Source organism: Armigeres subalbatus, chromosome 2, assembly GCF_024139115.2.
Source record: "Armigeres subalbatus isolate Guangzhou_Male chromosome 2, GZ_Asu_2, whole genome shotgun sequence".
In the NCBI taxonomy this organism is placed as follows: domain Eukaryota; kingdom Metazoa; phylum Arthropoda; class Insecta; order Diptera; family Culicidae; genus Armigeres; species Armigeres subalbatus.
In genome coordinates this window covers 255,073,173-255,090,380 of record NC_085140.1, presented here as the reverse complement: position 1 = coordinate 255,090,380, position 17,208 = coordinate 255,073,173, and the positions used below count along the sequence as shown (strand labels likewise).

General features: G+C 42.3%; 2 protein-coding genes across 3 annotated transcripts in view; one reads left to right on the top strand and one right to left on the bottom strand.

The window, feature by feature from the left end:
• Positions 1–5,946: 5,946 nt before the first annotated feature.
• LOC134212095 (voltage-dependent calcium channel subunit alpha-2/delta-3-like) overlaps positions 5,947–17,208 on the bottom strand; it is a 37,119-nt gene continuing 25,857 nt past the window's right edge. Inside the window, exons 8-14 of one of the 2 annotated variants that reach the window (XM_062689627.1) lie at positions 12,903–13,057; positions 12,339–12,841; positions 12,029–12,271; positions 7,919–8,039; positions 7,630–7,849; positions 7,352–7,565; positions 5,947–7,293 (exon numbers count right to left, since the gene is read on the bottom strand). In XM_062689627.1, the coding sequence (XP_062545611.1) occupies positions 7,180–7,293; positions 7,352–7,565; positions 7,630–7,849; positions 7,919–8,039; positions 12,029–12,271; positions 12,339–12,841; positions 12,903–13,057 (1,570 nt within the window). In that variant the 3' untranslated portion in view covers positions 5,947–7,179. The remainder of the gene's footprint in view (positions 7,294–7,351; positions 7,566–7,629; positions 7,850–7,918; positions 8,040–12,028; positions 12,272–12,338; positions 12,842–12,902; positions 13,058–17,208) is intronic. The other variant, XM_062689628.1, reaches the window with a different exon arrangement.
• Positions 8,046–11,946, top strand: LOC134212096 (uncharacterized). The gene is made up of 2 exons (XM_062689629.1): positions 8,046–11,581; positions 11,745–11,946. Exons 1-2 carry the CDS (start codon positions 11,129–11,131, stop codon positions 11,919–11,921), a joined length of 630 nt encoding a protein of 209 aa, XP_062545613.1. The 5' UTR covers positions 8,046–11,128; the 3' UTR covers positions 11,922–11,946.

Sequence of the window (17,208 nt, the reverse complement as noted above, 5' to 3'; positions counted from 1 at the left end):
TCCGGAAGTTCTTCCTCTGGAGGATCTTTTAAGAAAGTTGCCGAATGACTCTCCAAGAATGCCTCCGGAAGTATACTATGAAATTCATCTGGTATTTCCTCCAGGATTGCTTTCGGAAATTTCTGCAGCAATACATCAGGAAGCTCCTCCAAGAATTTCTCCCGAACCCAACTAACATTTAACGTCAATGTAAATGTTATTTCAACTCGTCTATACGGCTTCAAGCTGAATATTTGTGCTATACATATGATCAAATCTGGCGAATTTATTCAGCTGTTTTTGACGTGCCTGCACAACTACTTTACAGCATGTTACACAATTTATTCTCAATCTTTACTAAACCATTTAGTAATATAATTCGCTTCAATGGTGCTTACTCAGATTTTTTTAAATCTGTTAAATAAGTTTTATACAGCAACTGCATTCAATTTGATTGAATATTATTTGAGAGGAGAGTAAATTTCGGAGTAAATTTCGGAGTTTATTTAATGTTTTTTTTTTGTGAAAACTCAAATATAAATTTTGTTGCTACCTGAAATTGCTGAAATTGTGTTTTAGGCAACATTTTCTCGACCTGTATAGATGCTACTCTGCTGCTAATCGTTTAACAGTAGCCGTCAACAGAAATATCGCTTCTAAATGTCTTGCTTTCTTACACTATCTGCTAGCATTAATGACAGCGCTTTGTCAGTTGCTATAAGAGCAGGTGAATACCTTTGTAGCTGCATTACAGAAATCAGTAGCTCATTCACAGCTCCAGCAACAAAAATCAAAGAAGCAGTATAAGGTTTACTTAAACGTTGTGTAATCTTCAAAGATACAGAAGTTGCCTAAAAGCTTTATTAGTTCATTTATAGCGCCATTACGCAACAGCGAAAACGTTTTCATTGTGAATGCAACTCACCGTGATATGGGAAGTTGCTAACAAGCAACTCAGTTACATACATGAGCTTTTAACCGATAAGCTTTGTTGCTAATCCAGACAGAGCTGTTTTATGACTATATGAAAGCTGCATAAACGATAAAAGATGAAATATATTCGGTAAAAACTGATTAGCTAATAGATATTTGGGAAATAGTCGAGTTGAAGTTCAAGGGATTATTTGCGGAGGCTTTTCTTTTATTCGGCATTGGCTGCTTTTATTCAAATAGTATACAGCCAAAGGCTAGAAGTTGAAGCTTTTAGCACCAAAATTGTTTGTTGGGAAGTTTCTTCAGGAATTCCACCGGAAATTGCTTCAGTAATTCCTCAGGAATATGCTTCAAAAATTCATTAGGAAAATCCTTCAGGTATTTCTCCAGAAAAAAACATCCGGAATTCATCCTGAAGTTTCTACAGGAATTCCTTCTTAAGTTCCTCCAAGAATTCCTTCTGAACTTTTTCCGGAGGTTTCTTCAGTGAATCCTTTGGATGTTCCAACAGGAATTCCTCGGGAAATTTCTTCAGGAGACTTTCAGAAGTAATTAGTAGCTCCATCCAAAAGAAGTTATAAGAAGCTCCATCAGGAATTTATCCGGAAGTTGATCTAGAAATTTTACCGGAAGTTCCTTCAGAAAATTCTCTGGATGTTTCTTCAAGTATTTTACAGTAAATTTTGAATCCCAACAGGGTATTCTTTAAAAATAAATTTGAAAGAATTCCACGTGAAAATTCAGTAAAAAATCCACCTCAGTACAAAATCCAGGGGAAACTCGTCATAAAAAAATTAAATAATTTTAAAGAATATTCTAACAATTAATTTGTTAACAATTTGTATGTTTAAAAAATAAATATTATTCTACAGCAGTAAAACAAGAAGATTATTGAATTTACAAACCTATTGGATTTTATTTTAATATTGAAGACTTTTGAAGACATTTTTAAACGACTGTGAAGACATATAAAAATATCTTCTGGCATCCCTGGTGCTAGCAGTGCTTGCAACCCAACTGAAGATGAGCAAACCATGCATGCCTCGTTCTCTCGTTTGGTTCACAAGCAGCCAGTGGTAGTGAGGAAACAAATTCGGCAAGCAACACGAAGCGTTGCTTGATCGTTGTTTGATCGCCTACCGAGGGAGGCGATTGTAACGAAATTTTGTGTTGATGTCACTCCTGCGTTGTATTACGGGAGAAGATGATACATTACAAAGCAAAACAATTCTGCCGCTGTTCTCAGGCTGCAATTCGCGAATACGAAGGTAATGCCTCTACTCACTCTTATGGCAAAATCTCATTGCTATCTGTCAGACTGTGCGTGGCCGCCAATCACCCCTTCTTGTTCCTCCACAGTAAAATCCCATAAGGAACTGTCAGTCTGTGCGTGAAGAATTTACCTTCGTAGTCGCGAATATACGAGACAAATGTAGCGCTTCTCTCTGCTGAATACATGTTTTTACGAAGTAGTTTTGATCCACACGCGGAACAAAAAAATGCGGTTATTTCGAAAGGTTAGAGACTAATTAGGTATAACATATCTAATATATCTTGGAAGCGGTTAGATTTAAAAAGTAGTCGTCTTCTACAAAGTTCTTCTGAAGGTCAAAACCATTTAGTTGAAGATTAGTTTAGCTCGGAATTGATCCACCGAATGGCCTAGTGTACATGAGACCTTCGGCAAGGTAGGATATCTCCGAATCTATTCAATTAAGAAAGAAGCCGTCTTCTACAAAGTTGTTTGAGAGGTCAAAACCATTATGTTAAAAATAAGTTTAGTTCAGAATTAATCCACCCAACGGCGTTGGTGTACGTGAGATTTTCGGCAAAGTAGGATATTTCGGAATCTATTCAACTTAGAAAGTAGGCGTCTTCTACAAAGTTGTTCGGAAAGTCAAAACCATTATGTTGGAAATTAATTTGGTTCAGAATTCATCCACCCAACGGCGCTAGTGTACATGAGACCTTCGGCAAGGTAGAATATCTCGGAATATATTCCATTCAGAAAGAAGGCGTCTTCTCCAAAGTTGTTCAAAACCATTATGTTGAAGATAAGTTTAGTTCAGAATTAATCCACCCAACGAAATAAGTGTCTTACGTTAGTGTACGTAAGACTTTCAGTTAGGTAGGATATTTCAGAATATGTACAATTAAGAAAGTCGTCGCCTTCTACCAAGTTCAACGAACTTAAATATAAAATTTTAACGGTTTCCAAGAATGTAGTAGCTTAAATGATTTCTACGAATCTTAATGAAAATCTTACCGAGATTTCGGTAACTTCATCGAGTCATCGGTAATCGAAATCTCGCTCTGGTGCTTCCCAAAGGGATATTTCTCAAGAATTTTATTTAGTTCACTTTCACAAAAGTGAAATAAAAAATATGAACAGTTTTGAAAAAGCCTGTATTATGTCCCATGTCCGTATTACATTGGAACATTTTCGCAGGTCTGAGGGAAATTTCCAAAACCCCACTCAGTGCCGTAAGTGCCAAAAGTGGGACCAAGGAACCAAACATTGCCACATGGATGCTAAAGCATGATTTGTGATAAAAAGGACAGGACGCCTGTCCTGTGAGAAAAGATTCCAATAAATTTAAATGTGCCAATTGTGGGGGCAATCAAAAATCCTACTTCTGGGAATGCCCTTCAAGCAAAAAAAGTTTTGAATTTCCGTGCAAAATTGATGACGGGAAATTCCAATAGGATCCCAGATTCGCCGGGTAAACAGGTTTCAAACGCTCTAAGTCCGCGATCATTTGCCGGTCGAGCAATTCATAGCCACCACAAGCTACGAACAAATTTTGCTAATACCTCTCACCGAGTAACTAGCAGTTCGTCGAATTCTAATTTTTCAAACACGCCCACCTATGCAAGCATCGCTGCAGGCAGGCCAAATTTCGTTCCTGAAAATTTACCGACGATTAATGATGTTCATACCCAACGAAAATAACGTTCAACGGAAAATAACGTTCGTTCCGACGACTCAGGTAGCATGTCTGCTTCCGACTTTGATTTTCTAAATGAACAATTGCATCACATGATTGATGCAATGTTCAAAGCAAAAACCCAAACTGAAGCAGTTCAGGTTGGTATCATATTTACTCGCAAAATCTTATAGGACTTTGTTTTAATCCAAATGGATCCGAATAATTCTTTGATTTTTTTTAAATTGGAGTGCCCGCTCTCTAAAAGGTAAGGAAGATATCAGTTTATAATGTGTACACTGTCATTATAACTGAAACGTATTTAAAACCTTCATTAAACTCCTCATTAAAAGAGATTCAAATTACTTCATTTATCGAAATGATCGTCTTGACAGCGCCTGTGATGGGGTCGCCATTGTCATTAATAGACGTATCATACATAAATTATATTCTTCATTTAGAACCTATTGAATTAAATTTTGGATAATTCTTTTTTATTGCTGTCTACTTGCCTTTCCAGTAAAGTAAGCACCAAAGGAATTTGTTGAGAGCTGATCTTCAAATGCTAACTCGCAACAAATCCAAATTTTTCATAATTGGTGTCTTCGAACACCGTTCATGGAATAATGCTCAAAGCTATTCCAATGGAAAATTTTGTTTGAAGATTGTTCTGCGGGATATTATACTATTCAATATCCCAATGGACCAACTTGTTGGACCAGTCGAAATCCTTCTACATTTGATTTAGTTTTAACGGATTCAAGTCAGATGTGTGGCCAATTGGTAACTCATGCTGACTTTGACTCTGATCACCTTCCTGTGACATTTGAAATCTCGCAAGAAGCCATTTATAATCCAATCAGCTCTACTTTTAATTATCATAAAGCTGGTTGGGATTTATATAAAACGTATATCGATAGGAATTTGGAAAAGGTTATTTTTTTACGTGTACTTAGAAACCATGTAGTATAGATTGAATGTATCTGAGGGCAAGAAAACTAAAATATAAGAGACCTTTTTGAACGATTTTATTATCTGACCTCCAGGCTGTCAGTGAGAGCCATTCTCACCCCCAGACCCATTGTCACCCCCGACGGCGGTAATAATGTTTTTTTACGCACGCAGTTATTATTCTCAGTAATAATCAAATGATTGAGTCTATGAAGAAGAAAACTGAGTAAGTCATTCTTCTGCTGGCTTCTGCAATAATGAGTCGGAGGTTCGAAATGGAGAAACTATGCGTGACACTAATTCAAGAGCCAGGGTCCAATAAAGAGAATATAAATGGTAGGGGAAGATGGTCGATTGTCGGCATCCTTTTGTTCTTGGTTCATAACTTTCGTCCAATTGAACGAAGTGGTGATATATACATACCAATGGATGCCTTTGTACATAATCTAATAACTGGTGAAGAAATTTGATTTATTCTAAATATATATTGGATTTTTTTAATAATAATTTGGTTGAGTGTTGATTTTATGCCGTTTATAATAACAGGTGATCGGTTGTCGGCAATGAAGTTAATTACATCTAAGTACATTATTTATTTATTAAAGTTTTTGAAAATCGTTATTTTCGCTCACATTATGGCTAATAACTTGAAATTAGACAATTAACTTTGATTTGTCTTGAAAAATGGGGTACCGACAACCGACCATATGTGGGTGCCGACAACCGAAATTAGTTACTATTTTGAAAAGGGAAAATAAAAGTAAAATTACCAATAAAAAAAAGTATAATAGAATCACAAAATAGAGTAACTTTATTACTTTGTAAATACGTAATATAGTTACCTTTTCGATCGTTTTAGTTCGTTTTGTAACACAAAGAAAATGACCGAAAAAACTTCTGAGTAGGTTTTCACTTGATTAAAAAAAAAAGTTTTCGTTGTTAAACGAAACATCGACATCTGTTTGGATCGGTAGTCGGCACAAAAAGATCGTGCTTATATAGCACATGCTTGGCATATGTCAAAATGCCCATATCTGTTCAAAAATTACGTGGAAATGCCGACAACTGGAAGGTTATAGTCTAAAATTTATAGCAAAGAGTATGGATAGATTGGGATGTGATATCTTTCAATTTCCAATAACGTAAATACACTCAATTAACAACAATTTCACATAGGATGTGTTCCGTTATACCTCTGGTTACATCGAACAAAATATAAACTTATGAATCTCCGTAATTGCAATAATGTAACAAAATTCCCATTAAAAAGGCGACTTCGACTAGCTACTTTCTACTTGTATACCACTGTTTATGTCGCCACTGTACTAAATATTGCGTCCGAATGTCTTCTTTTCAATCAACGGATGAAGTGGTGGCCATCACAAGAAATGTGTCTTTTTACAATAATCGTTATTTACATTTTTCTAATCTGAATTTTGACTATCCAAAAAACTACTTAAAACACAATTCTTACCTTAATTTTTTTTTCTGTGCAAATTACCTTTTACCCAGTTACACGTTTACCTTTCCAATAACAAGTATCAAGAATAAAACAACTATGTCATGTGCATCAGATTCCGTACTTCACGCAGTTTTGAGTATTGACTGAGGTTCTGTATATCCGTATGTTTTTCGTGTTCTAGTTAAAAAGTGCGGCTCGTGTTGAGGGGAATGATAAAACATTTGTGCTTATGATGAATTCGAGCTCAATGTTATTTGGGGTTTGTATTTGTGTTTGTGTGAACGAAAGCATAACTCGTTTACCAATGAATGAGTACTTTTTTTCTATCTCTTCCACTTCACCAGAGATGGTTACACATTAGAAAATCTTCTCATTCAATAGACCCACTTATTCTAGGAATAGAGTAAGGTTAAAGAGACAGTAAAAAGTATCCATTTATGAACAATTTGGATTATTCATATGTGGGTGGAGGTCACTGACCCTTGAAGTAAATCGGAGTATTATCAGCCGGTAAGTCGTGTGGAAATGATAATCACATGGCACGATAGTAAGAAAATGGAGGGCGGTAAATGGTAAGTCTTCGAATGGCATAATTGTGGACGCAAGAGTGTACAAGTTCAAAATATTGACTCTTCCTGATTGTATAGATTCCAAGGGTCTTTCCATTTGAATGTGCGTTTCGCTTTAGGAAAAAAAAAGTTGTACAACAAATTTGGATCCTTTCACGTGTCATCACGGTTTACGAATAGGGTCACACGTGTAATGTTTCCAGTATAAAAGTTTTCTCATCTTTTCATCTACAGGTATATGCTTGCTCGAAAAATGTTTCTCCTAGTTCTACGAATTTAAAGACTTTGGTTTCAGCCGAGAGTATTGAACCAGGATTATCATCTGACTCCGTCTACGCTCGTTTTGCTTAGCTCTAGCCTAAGCTAACATTTGGGCACATCGATATAACAGAAGTGATACTAAAGACGTTACCACTACAGTCAGTTGAATTGTTGTCTTGGAGGCATCGCCACATTGAGCCACTACATCCTCCTGCAAAAAAACACAACAATACTCGCACAGCAGTTAAATCATGGAATGTAGGACTTACATCGGGATGCTCAGTGTAGCACTCCTCCAACCGTCGGCGGGGTAAGAAGTTTAACCTTGTTTTCACGCACGGCAGCTCGTTGGTCGTATTGTGAACGACGTTCTGTGGAGCTGCCGACAGGATCACATGGTCCGATGGGAATTCGCTTTCGACAATGACCATCAGTAGATTCGATCGTGGAACTCGTTTGGCGAAGTATGGCCGATGTAACAATCTGTTGAGTATTAGATTGAAAATGTGGAGCTCTTTGAAAATTATTCGACTTATGATCAACTTACTCCATTGGGTTCACTGGTTCCGACTCGTAGAAGAATCCAACCCCTTTGATAAACTTGTCCTGCTGCATGACGTACAGGTTTGATTTTTTGTCGCACGCTTCGTAGATTGTCTCCATTTTGATTTCCTTGGGACGGTTAAAATATTCCTCTTCTTCATCTACGAGAGGTTTCTTTGGTTTTTTACGTGGCACATCACTGTAATCGGAATCTTCGTAGTCCACTGCATTAGGAAAATAATAAGTACATAAATTGTTCGTGATGTAGATTATATTCAGCATATTCTGTTTACCTCCTATATCATAATCGAAATCAGGGCTGGGAATGCCGTGAACCCAGAAATCAAACTTTGACAAAGCAATGAAGAACTCCGTTATCAACCAGTTGATTCCGAGCTTCAGTATCCGCCAGGGCTGAAATTGAAAGATTTAATTGCATTTCAAATTTTAGTGATCCAGTAGACTACATAATTCTAAAAAAAAACCTTACTATTGAAAGAACTTCAAACTACTTTCAAGTGAAACAATTCGATGAATTAGGACGAATGACTTAGAAAACGGTTGTTGTTGTTGTTTTCATGCTAAGGCCGGAGTGGCCTGTGCTGCACATAGAAGTTTTCTCCATTCAGCTCGGTCCATGGCTGCACGTCGCCAACCACGCAGTCTGCGGAGGGTCCACAAATCGTCCTCCAACTGATCGATCCACTTAGCTCGCTCTGCACCTCGCTCTCCTGTTCCCGTCGGATCATTGTCGAGAGCCATTTCACCGGATTGCTGTCAGACATTCTGGCTACGTGCCCGATCTACCACAGTCTTTCGATTTTCGCGGTGTGAACGATGGATGGTTCTCCCTTATGCTGATTGCAGATGCAACTCGTGATTCATTCGCCTCCTCCACGTACTGTCCACCATCTGCACTCCACCATAGATGGTACGCAGCACTTTCCTTTCGAAAACTCCCAGTGCACGTTGGTCCTCCACGAGCATCGTCAAGGTCTCGTGTCCGTAGAGGACTACCGGTCTAATAAGCGTTTTGTAGATAGTCAGTTTGGTAAGGCGGCGAACTTTATTCGATCGAAGCGTTTTGCGGAGTCCAAAGTACGTACGATTTCCTGCCGTGATGCGTCTCCGAATTTCTCTGCTGGTATCGTTATCGGTGGTCACCAGTGAGCACATGAATTCTTCAACCAGCTCGATTTCGCCACCACCAATATAAACTCGTGGTGGGTGGCTTACGTTGTCCTCTCTTCCTATCATGTACTTCGGCCTGCCTCCAATCCGTTTAGATTCGCTTTTCAGTCTGATGTAGGCGTCCACCATCCTCTCAAAGTGCCATAATATCTACGTCGTCGGCGAAACCAAATAAGTGGACGGACTTCGTGAAAATCGTACCACTCGTGTCAATCCCTGCCTACGTATTACTCCCTCCAGAGCGCTGTTGAATAACATACACGAAAGACTATCACCTTGCCGTAACCCTCTGCGGGTTTCGAAGGGACTCGAGAATGCCTTTAAAGCTCGAACTTCACACATCACCCAATCCACCGTCGCCTTGATCAACCGTATCAGTTTATCCGAAAATCCGTTTTCGTGCATTAGCTGCCATAGCTGGTCCCGATCGATTGTATCATATGCGGCTTTGAAGTCGATAAATAGATGATGTGTGGACACGTTGTATTCGTGGCATTTCTCCAATACCTGACGTACGGTGAACACCTGATCTATGGTAAACCGTTCATCCATAAGTCCTGCCTGGTACTTCCCCACGAAATTTCTTGCACTTATTGTTAGTCGACGGTATAAAATTTGTGAGAGTACCTTAAGTACGGCGTTCAGCATTGTGATTGCGCGATAGTTGCTACTATCCAGCTTATCACCCACACGACACCTTCCAGCCACTCCTGCGGCAGTACATCATTCTCCCAAACTTTGGCAATTACCCAGTGCAACGCTCCAGCCAGTGCCTCATCACCGCATTTGAATAGCTCTCCTGGTAGTTGGTCAACACCAACTTTGTGTTGTGTTTCAGCCGGCTTTGTTGTGTTTCAGCCGGCCAATCTTCTCCTGGATTTCCTGGAGATCTAGAGCCAAAAACGTATATTCTGCGCGCGTGCTCTCAAGTTCGCCACTATGCCGCCACATTGCCATTCAGGTGCTTTTCGAAGTGTTGCCGTCACCTTTGAGTTACCTCATGTTCATTCGTAAGAAGGTTCCTTTCTATGTCCTTACACATATCGGGCTGTGACACGTGGCCCTTACGTGAGCGGTTTATCTTCTCATATAACTGTCGTGCATTATAAGCACGATGCTGTAGCTCAGTCTTTTACGGTCTCTGACTTCGTGCTGGCGCTTTTACTTCCTAGTTTTGTCTGTTCCGCGCCCGTTTGTATCGTGCCTCGTTCGCCCTCGTGCGGTATTGCAGCAATCGCGCCGATGCTGCATTCTTCTCTTCCACTAACTGCTCACATTCGCCGTCGTCATACCAGTCGTTTCTCTGATCCGGGGGGAACCATTGCAAGTGCAGCAGTTGCGGTGCTACCAATGGCGGATCGAACAACTCTCCAGTCATCTTCAAGAGAAACTGCGCCTAGCTGCTCTTCTATTGGGAGTGCCTAGCTGCTGTGCGTAGTCTTGGGCTAGTCGAACGTCTTGTAACCGCTCAATGTTGAGCCGCGGCGGACGATTCCGACGCGTGTTGTACACCATCGAGAGTTTTGAGCGCAACAATACTGCAACGAGGTAGTGGTCGGATTTAATATTCGCACTGTGGTAATGCGGATGTTCGTGATGTCGGAGAATAATTTGCCGTCGATTAGAACGTGGTCGATTTGGTTTTACGTTCTTTGTTAGGTGATCTCCATGTGGGCCTGTGGATATTCTTGCGGGGGAAGAAAGTGCTTCGGACAACCATGCCACGGGAGGCTGTAAAGTTTATACATCTTTATACGTTTTCGTTCGATACGGTATGCAGACTATCACGTCCGATGACCGGTCTTACCCTCAGCTTGCGTTAATTGGCTGCCACCCAATCACGTTGGCGCATCTTGCCCAGCACTATGAAGCCGGTTCCCAGCTCGATGGTGGTGCCACAGTTTTGGTAGAAAATAGCCACTCGATGCTCTTTTTGCTCTGCCCAGCAGATTCCCTGCAACGCCACGACGTCGAAGTTGCGGGGATGTAATTTATCGTACATTATCCTGTCGTAACCTGCGAAATCTAGAGACATGCAGTTGCATGGTCCAAGCTTCAAATCATGATACTTTAGTCGTCGCCTAGGTCGCCGACACATCAATGTCAGCCAAATATAAAAACGGTGTCTTGATGTGCGCTTTTTATTATACAAACAAATTTCCAAAGAACTTATTATTATTGAAAAATAATCCACTTATCCGGACCTACGTACGAAACCATGCTGCACGAAAATAGCAATTAAAAACGATAATTGGTCATTATAGCCTATATCAAAAATCTGATAGTTTTGCAATTTAGCACAGCAGCTCGGCATGACTGATAAGGCATTTCGGCAGTTGACTATGCGCATCACACTCGCTCTGATCGTGTGTTTAGCGTCCCGTATTCTGAGCGCTAACTTGTCATGGTATCCGGGATTTTTAGATAATAGGCCATTCACTGTCCGTACAACCAGGTTCCTGTGCACCGGCCATCCCCAGTATTGCAGGATAGATGTCTGCAAGCTGAAACTCCACCGCAATGGTTCGTCAACGATTTCCTTTCGAGCAATTTTTCCGGAACCACTGCAACCCGTCTACGGGGCAATGAAAATATGGTACAAAACCAACGTGAATGTCTGGCGACCACTGCTGGGCATCGACGAATGGGGTGACATTTGCCAGTTTCTGGGCGCGACCGAGAATAAATTTACAATGATGCAGGTAATCTACAGTCACACGTTGAAGCAAATGATGCCAAATGTATCGCTCACCTGTCCACTGCAGGTAAGTGTTTCACCAGATTTTTACTGATTTACAAATTAAAAAACGAACAATGATCGAGTGACATTATCGATAATTGCTAATCTAGAATCAATAAAAAGTTGTTCAATGTTGCAGAAAAATTGAGAAAAGGACTAAATAACACTAAATATTTTATTTATTATAGGGCTCTATTGAATATAAGGACTTTACATACTACGATTATATGTTTCCACCCTTTTTACCAGCGGGCAATTATCGCAACGACATAACTCTTCTGACCCCCAACAACCATACTATTTTAGCTCTTCAATATTATGGTACAGTTCGAGCAAAAGGAATTTTTGACCTAAGCATGGGTTAACCTTTCATTTATATTGTTCATTATATGCAGAAAATAAAAAGATTCATAATAACGTGTCCAGATTTTTTTATGAAAAAAAGACAACACAGCGACAGTGAAAAACTTACATGCATCAACGGAAAAGCGTCGTTCTTCGCCTCTATTTCGTAATCGCACAGGCCTTGCAGATCATACACCGTTATCATGGAGAATATTTCTTTGTCAACCATAGACTGCATGATCGCCCCCTGAATTTCTCCAAAAAATCGGCCCGTGTCGTTGTAAATCTCGGACAAAATTACGTAGCCGTTGTGATCGATCACATAACAATCACGAGACTCCGAGTTGCATGTATCTATGCACCCGTCACACTAAAACAGATAAAGTTACACATATTTAGTAAAAAATACAACTCAACGAAGTTTAAAATAAACTCACGGTGGTTTTTGCCGTTATCTCCATGAACCGTTCGTACATCAGTTGATGCGAAAACTGGAATCCCGTCACACAACCAGGCGCTTCCAAGCCACCGTCTCTGGGAAAGATTCCCATCGATGCCGTGACTTTCAGTTCTTCGTTTTCTGCTTCATCCGAAGCGTGCTCCACCGAGTAGACAAAACTTTTCGGGTCGATCTTATGTTGCAAAATTGCACTCCTGTACCACGTTTCATCGATGGCCTTTTTATGGTAATCACCAAACTCATGATCTGAGTCTACTTCAACCTCCCCAAAAATGAACTGCCATCTCGTGAGCCCACTCATGGTCGCTACGAAACGCAGCGTGGCATTGTACATGTCAATGATCCTCCGCTCATTGGCATTCTCAAACCTCCAATTCCGGTAGCTGGTATTAGTGACCTTCGCGTCAAACACCAACAGCTGGACGAGCTCCTTGTTACAATAGTAAGCATCATCGTCCAGCGTCTTGCGGCCACAATTTGCTGCAACGGCAAAAGAGGGAGTGGAGACTTGAATTACGAGGGAAATCTCAAAGCTACTCACGTTCGTCACCATCTTTCGCCACATCATCCGGTTCGGATTCGTACTGCTGGAACCACTTCCAGTCCGGTTCGTAGAGCCGCACCAAAAAGTGCCGCAGTTCGTCCTCTGGAGTTTTGAACTCGTGCCCTTCCAGGTAGTGGTACTTGCAGTAGATCCTGAAAGAAAGGAATTCGTAACTGCCCTTTTGAATATAAATATGTACACACAATGTCTTGTTCTGAACAATTTTGGCCACGTTTGACCTTGGAAAATTTGCAACTGATACTGATTTTCTTCAGAATAAGTTTAACATTTTAGTTGAATGGTGCGATGCTAATCGTATGGTACTAAAAACGTCCTTAGTGATACACCCATCTGGAGATCATTAGATTTTCTAACTATTCTGTAACAAAAACTACCAAAACCTGTATAAGAATAGGGCATTTGCGAAAATGATAGAATCTTATACAAATATTTATTTATTGTACATGGTCTTCAACTTGTAAATTGCACAGACTGATTGTTTGACTTAATCCTATTTTTAAAAAATAATTTGGTAACATTAAAGTCGAAAAAACAACACACTTCGTTGAATAGTCTGCAGCATAAGTCCAATGGATTATTTTGACCGTAGTGTGTGCGGTGACCACGGATCCATAACAGTTGACGATTCCTGAGTTGACGAGACGGTGCATGAAATCGAACATTCTCCAGGATGTAACGGCAGTCGATGTTGCACGTCATGACGTCGAAAATAAACATCCTCTGAAGCATCACTCGACGAATCCAAGCATAGCATTGGCCTTAGCAATGGTAACTGACAAATGTTCCGTAAAACGAAGCTTACTGTCGAGAACGATTCCAAGGTCTTTGATCGATGCAACCCTCTGAAGCGCTGTGTGATTCAGACAATAGTCATAGGTTATAGAAGATCGGCAACGAGTGAATGTTATGGCTTTGCATTTAGTCGGGTTCATCTGCATACCATTGATCTTGCACCAGTTTGCAACATTCACAATATCAGTATGTAAACCACAGCAGTCTACGAGCGATTTTATGACACGGTACATTTTCAAATCATCTGCATAAAGCTGTTTTCCAGAGCTCAGGTTACTACATAGATCATTGACGAAAAGAATGAAGATGAGCGGACCTAGAATACTGCTCTGCGGTACTCCAGAGGGCATGTCATAGGCATCAGACTTGGCGCCAAGTACTTTGACGAAAGCCTTGCGAGAGGATAAGTACGATTTTAACCACCGAATGATCCAAGTACGTAAGCCAAGTCGGTCAAGTTTTTCTATCGCTAGTGCATGTTGCACCTTGTCAAACGCCTTTGAAAAGTCAAAATAAATAGCATCGACCTGGCTACGGTTCTCCAATTCGTCTAGCACTGTATGAGTGAATGCCATTAGGTTGGATGTCATCGAGCGCTTTTTCATGAACCCATGTTGATACTCGGAGATGATAGACTGTACTGCTGGGTATAATACTTCATGCAAAAGACTCTCAAAAACGGCGAAACAGTTCAAGATTGATATCGGACGGTAGTTCTCTACACTATGTATGTTACCGGATTTGTACATGGGAACGATCGAAGCAAGCTTCCAAGCTTCCGGGAAAACAGTATCGCTTATAGATCGATTGAAAATTGAAGCAATGGGCATTGCCAGCGATGAAGCACATTGTGGCTGGTAAGTGATCGGGTCCCGGTCCTTTTGATGTGTCAAGCGAGCTGAGAGCTTCAAAAATATCCGCATTGCTAAAAGTGACTTGAGGAAGCCGGACGGAATACGACGGAAGACTTTCGATGTAGCTTTGATCCAATGGAGGAGGATTGTCGTCATGTACTGAGCGGAAGAAGCTGGCAAACAAATTTGCTGTTGCGTCAGGTGATCGGGAGGAAAGCGTACGATAAATGACGTCAACAGGGATATTGTTCGACCCTTTCCTTTTTGCCTTTCTCGTATACTAAGTATACGGTAAAGGCTATATGATCGCTCCAAAAACAAACTTTTTATAGAAGGCCCAGAGACCCATAGTGTTATATACCAATCGACTCAGTTCGACGAATTGAGGTGATGTCTGTGTGTGCGTGTTTTTTTTTTTTTCTTCCTAAACAATGGAGGGGGAATCTGCTCAACAGACATCCTGGGTTGACCAGGAAGTGCTGGGTTAGGGGCCACCTCCAATGAGGGAGGCAGGACTGCATCCCCGACCAGCTAAACCGTTTCCATTGCCGCCAAGCCCATCGTCCCTTCGGTACAACCAGAAAGTAATGCTTCAAAGGGGGGGCCGTGTATAACGCACCCTCGAGGTTAGGTGCGTGTCCTTGCAGCATCGAACATCGTGACTCGCTTTTTTAGAAGAACACCATGGTATCGTGCCAGCGCATTGCCGGCTTTCCAGGTGGCCTTACCACGCCCTATGTCCTCGGAAGGTGGGCAGGGTCGACTTCGCGCCTGCTTTCCTCTGCACGACTGGTATCAAGAATGATGATGCCGCGTGCACCCCAAATTGACCTTTCTGCGATAGGGCCTATTCGCCAGCACACAGAGGGACTTGCCGACACGGTGCCTACGCCTGCCCCAGCCTTGACGAGGACCCCTTTCCGCCCTCGGGCTCGGAACCCGGCCGGTTGACCGACGCCGCGAAAGCGACGATACCATGTTGTTCTTCACGCGGCCACTTGTTCGATAAAAGGATCGAGTTCGACCACAGGGCACCGGTATGACCCATGAAGCCGACTCCGAACCCTTGGACCACCTCTTATTTGCGCCTGAACTAGCCATCCCTCGAGTCCACGCGCCACCTTCTGTGTAGCTCCGAGACGATTTGGACGATAGCCGATAAAACGGCGTTCCAGCCAACTTCATCTTTACACATCCTCCGCACTAGGTTGTCCGGGGTAGTGTCCAGACCACATGTGGCAAGCATGTGGTCACGCATTGTGCGAAAACGCGGGCACACGAACAACACGTGTTCCGCCGTTTCCTCTAAACCAACGCACACCGGACACTCGGGCGAGGCCGAGTGTCCGAACCGGTGTAGGTACTGTCTGAAGCAACCATGGCCTGTAAGGACCTGGGTCAGGTGTAAAGTGATTTCCCCATGGCGCCTCTTGACCCACGTACCTATCTCCGGTATCAACCTATGTGTCCATCTACCCGTAGTGGAACTGTCCCACGCACGCTGCCATTTGATCATTGAGGCCAACCTGACAGTCCTGCGGATGCCTCTCGTGCCGCGCATTTCAAAGCACTCTATGTCTTCACCGATAACGATGTCAATAGGCATCATACCGGTGATGACGCAGAGTGCATCGTGCGACACGGTACGCTACGCGCTCGCAACTCTTAGGCACATGAGCCTATACGTACTTTCTAACTTCGTTCTGTAGCAGTTAATACGCAGGGCCGTGCCCCAAGCTGGCCCCCCCATACCTCAGTATGGACAGAGCAACGCTAGCCAGAAGCTTGCGCTTGCTGGCATAAACCGCAGAGCTATTGGACATCATCCGGGACAATGCCACTATAGCTGTGGAGGCACGCTTGCAGGCGTAATTGACGTGGCTACCAAAGGTGAGCTTATCGTCGAGTTTGATTGAGCGTTCAGAGGTGATCGTGCAGTTGCCTGCCCTTATCACCGCTTGCTGCTCCGACTTTCGGTTGTTAACAACAACCACCTCAGTCTTGTGGTGAGCCAGTTCTAACTTCCTGGAACTCATCCACTCCTCCACAATTGCGATCGAGTGGGCTGCAGTCAACTCCACCTCTTCGATCGATTCGCCGTAGACCTCCAGCGTAATATCGTCAGCGAAGCCGACGATTACCACGCCCACCGGGAACTTCAACCTCAAGACACCGTCGTACATGACGTTCCATAACACCGGACCCAGTATGGAACCTTGCGGAACCCCTGAGGTTATGTCAACGCACTTCCGACCCGCCTCCGTGTCGTATACCAGTACTCGATTCTGGAAGTAACTTCCGAGAATCTTGTACAGGTACTCGGGAATTCCAAGACGCAGGAGCGCATCTGCAATAGCTGCCCAACTGGCACTATTGAAAGCATTCCTCACGTCGAGAGTCACTACTGCACAATAGCGAACTCCCCTCCTCTTACGCTGGATAGCTATCTCCGCGGATTTGGTAACCGACAAGATAGCGTCTACGGTCGACTTACCCTTTCGGAAGCCAAACTGGTTACTCGATAGACCATCCGCACCCTCCGTGCGTATCAACAACCTGTTGAGGATGATCTTCTCGAGCACCTTCCCCGCCGTATCAAGCAGGCATATTGGTCTATATGCCGACGGATCCTGGTG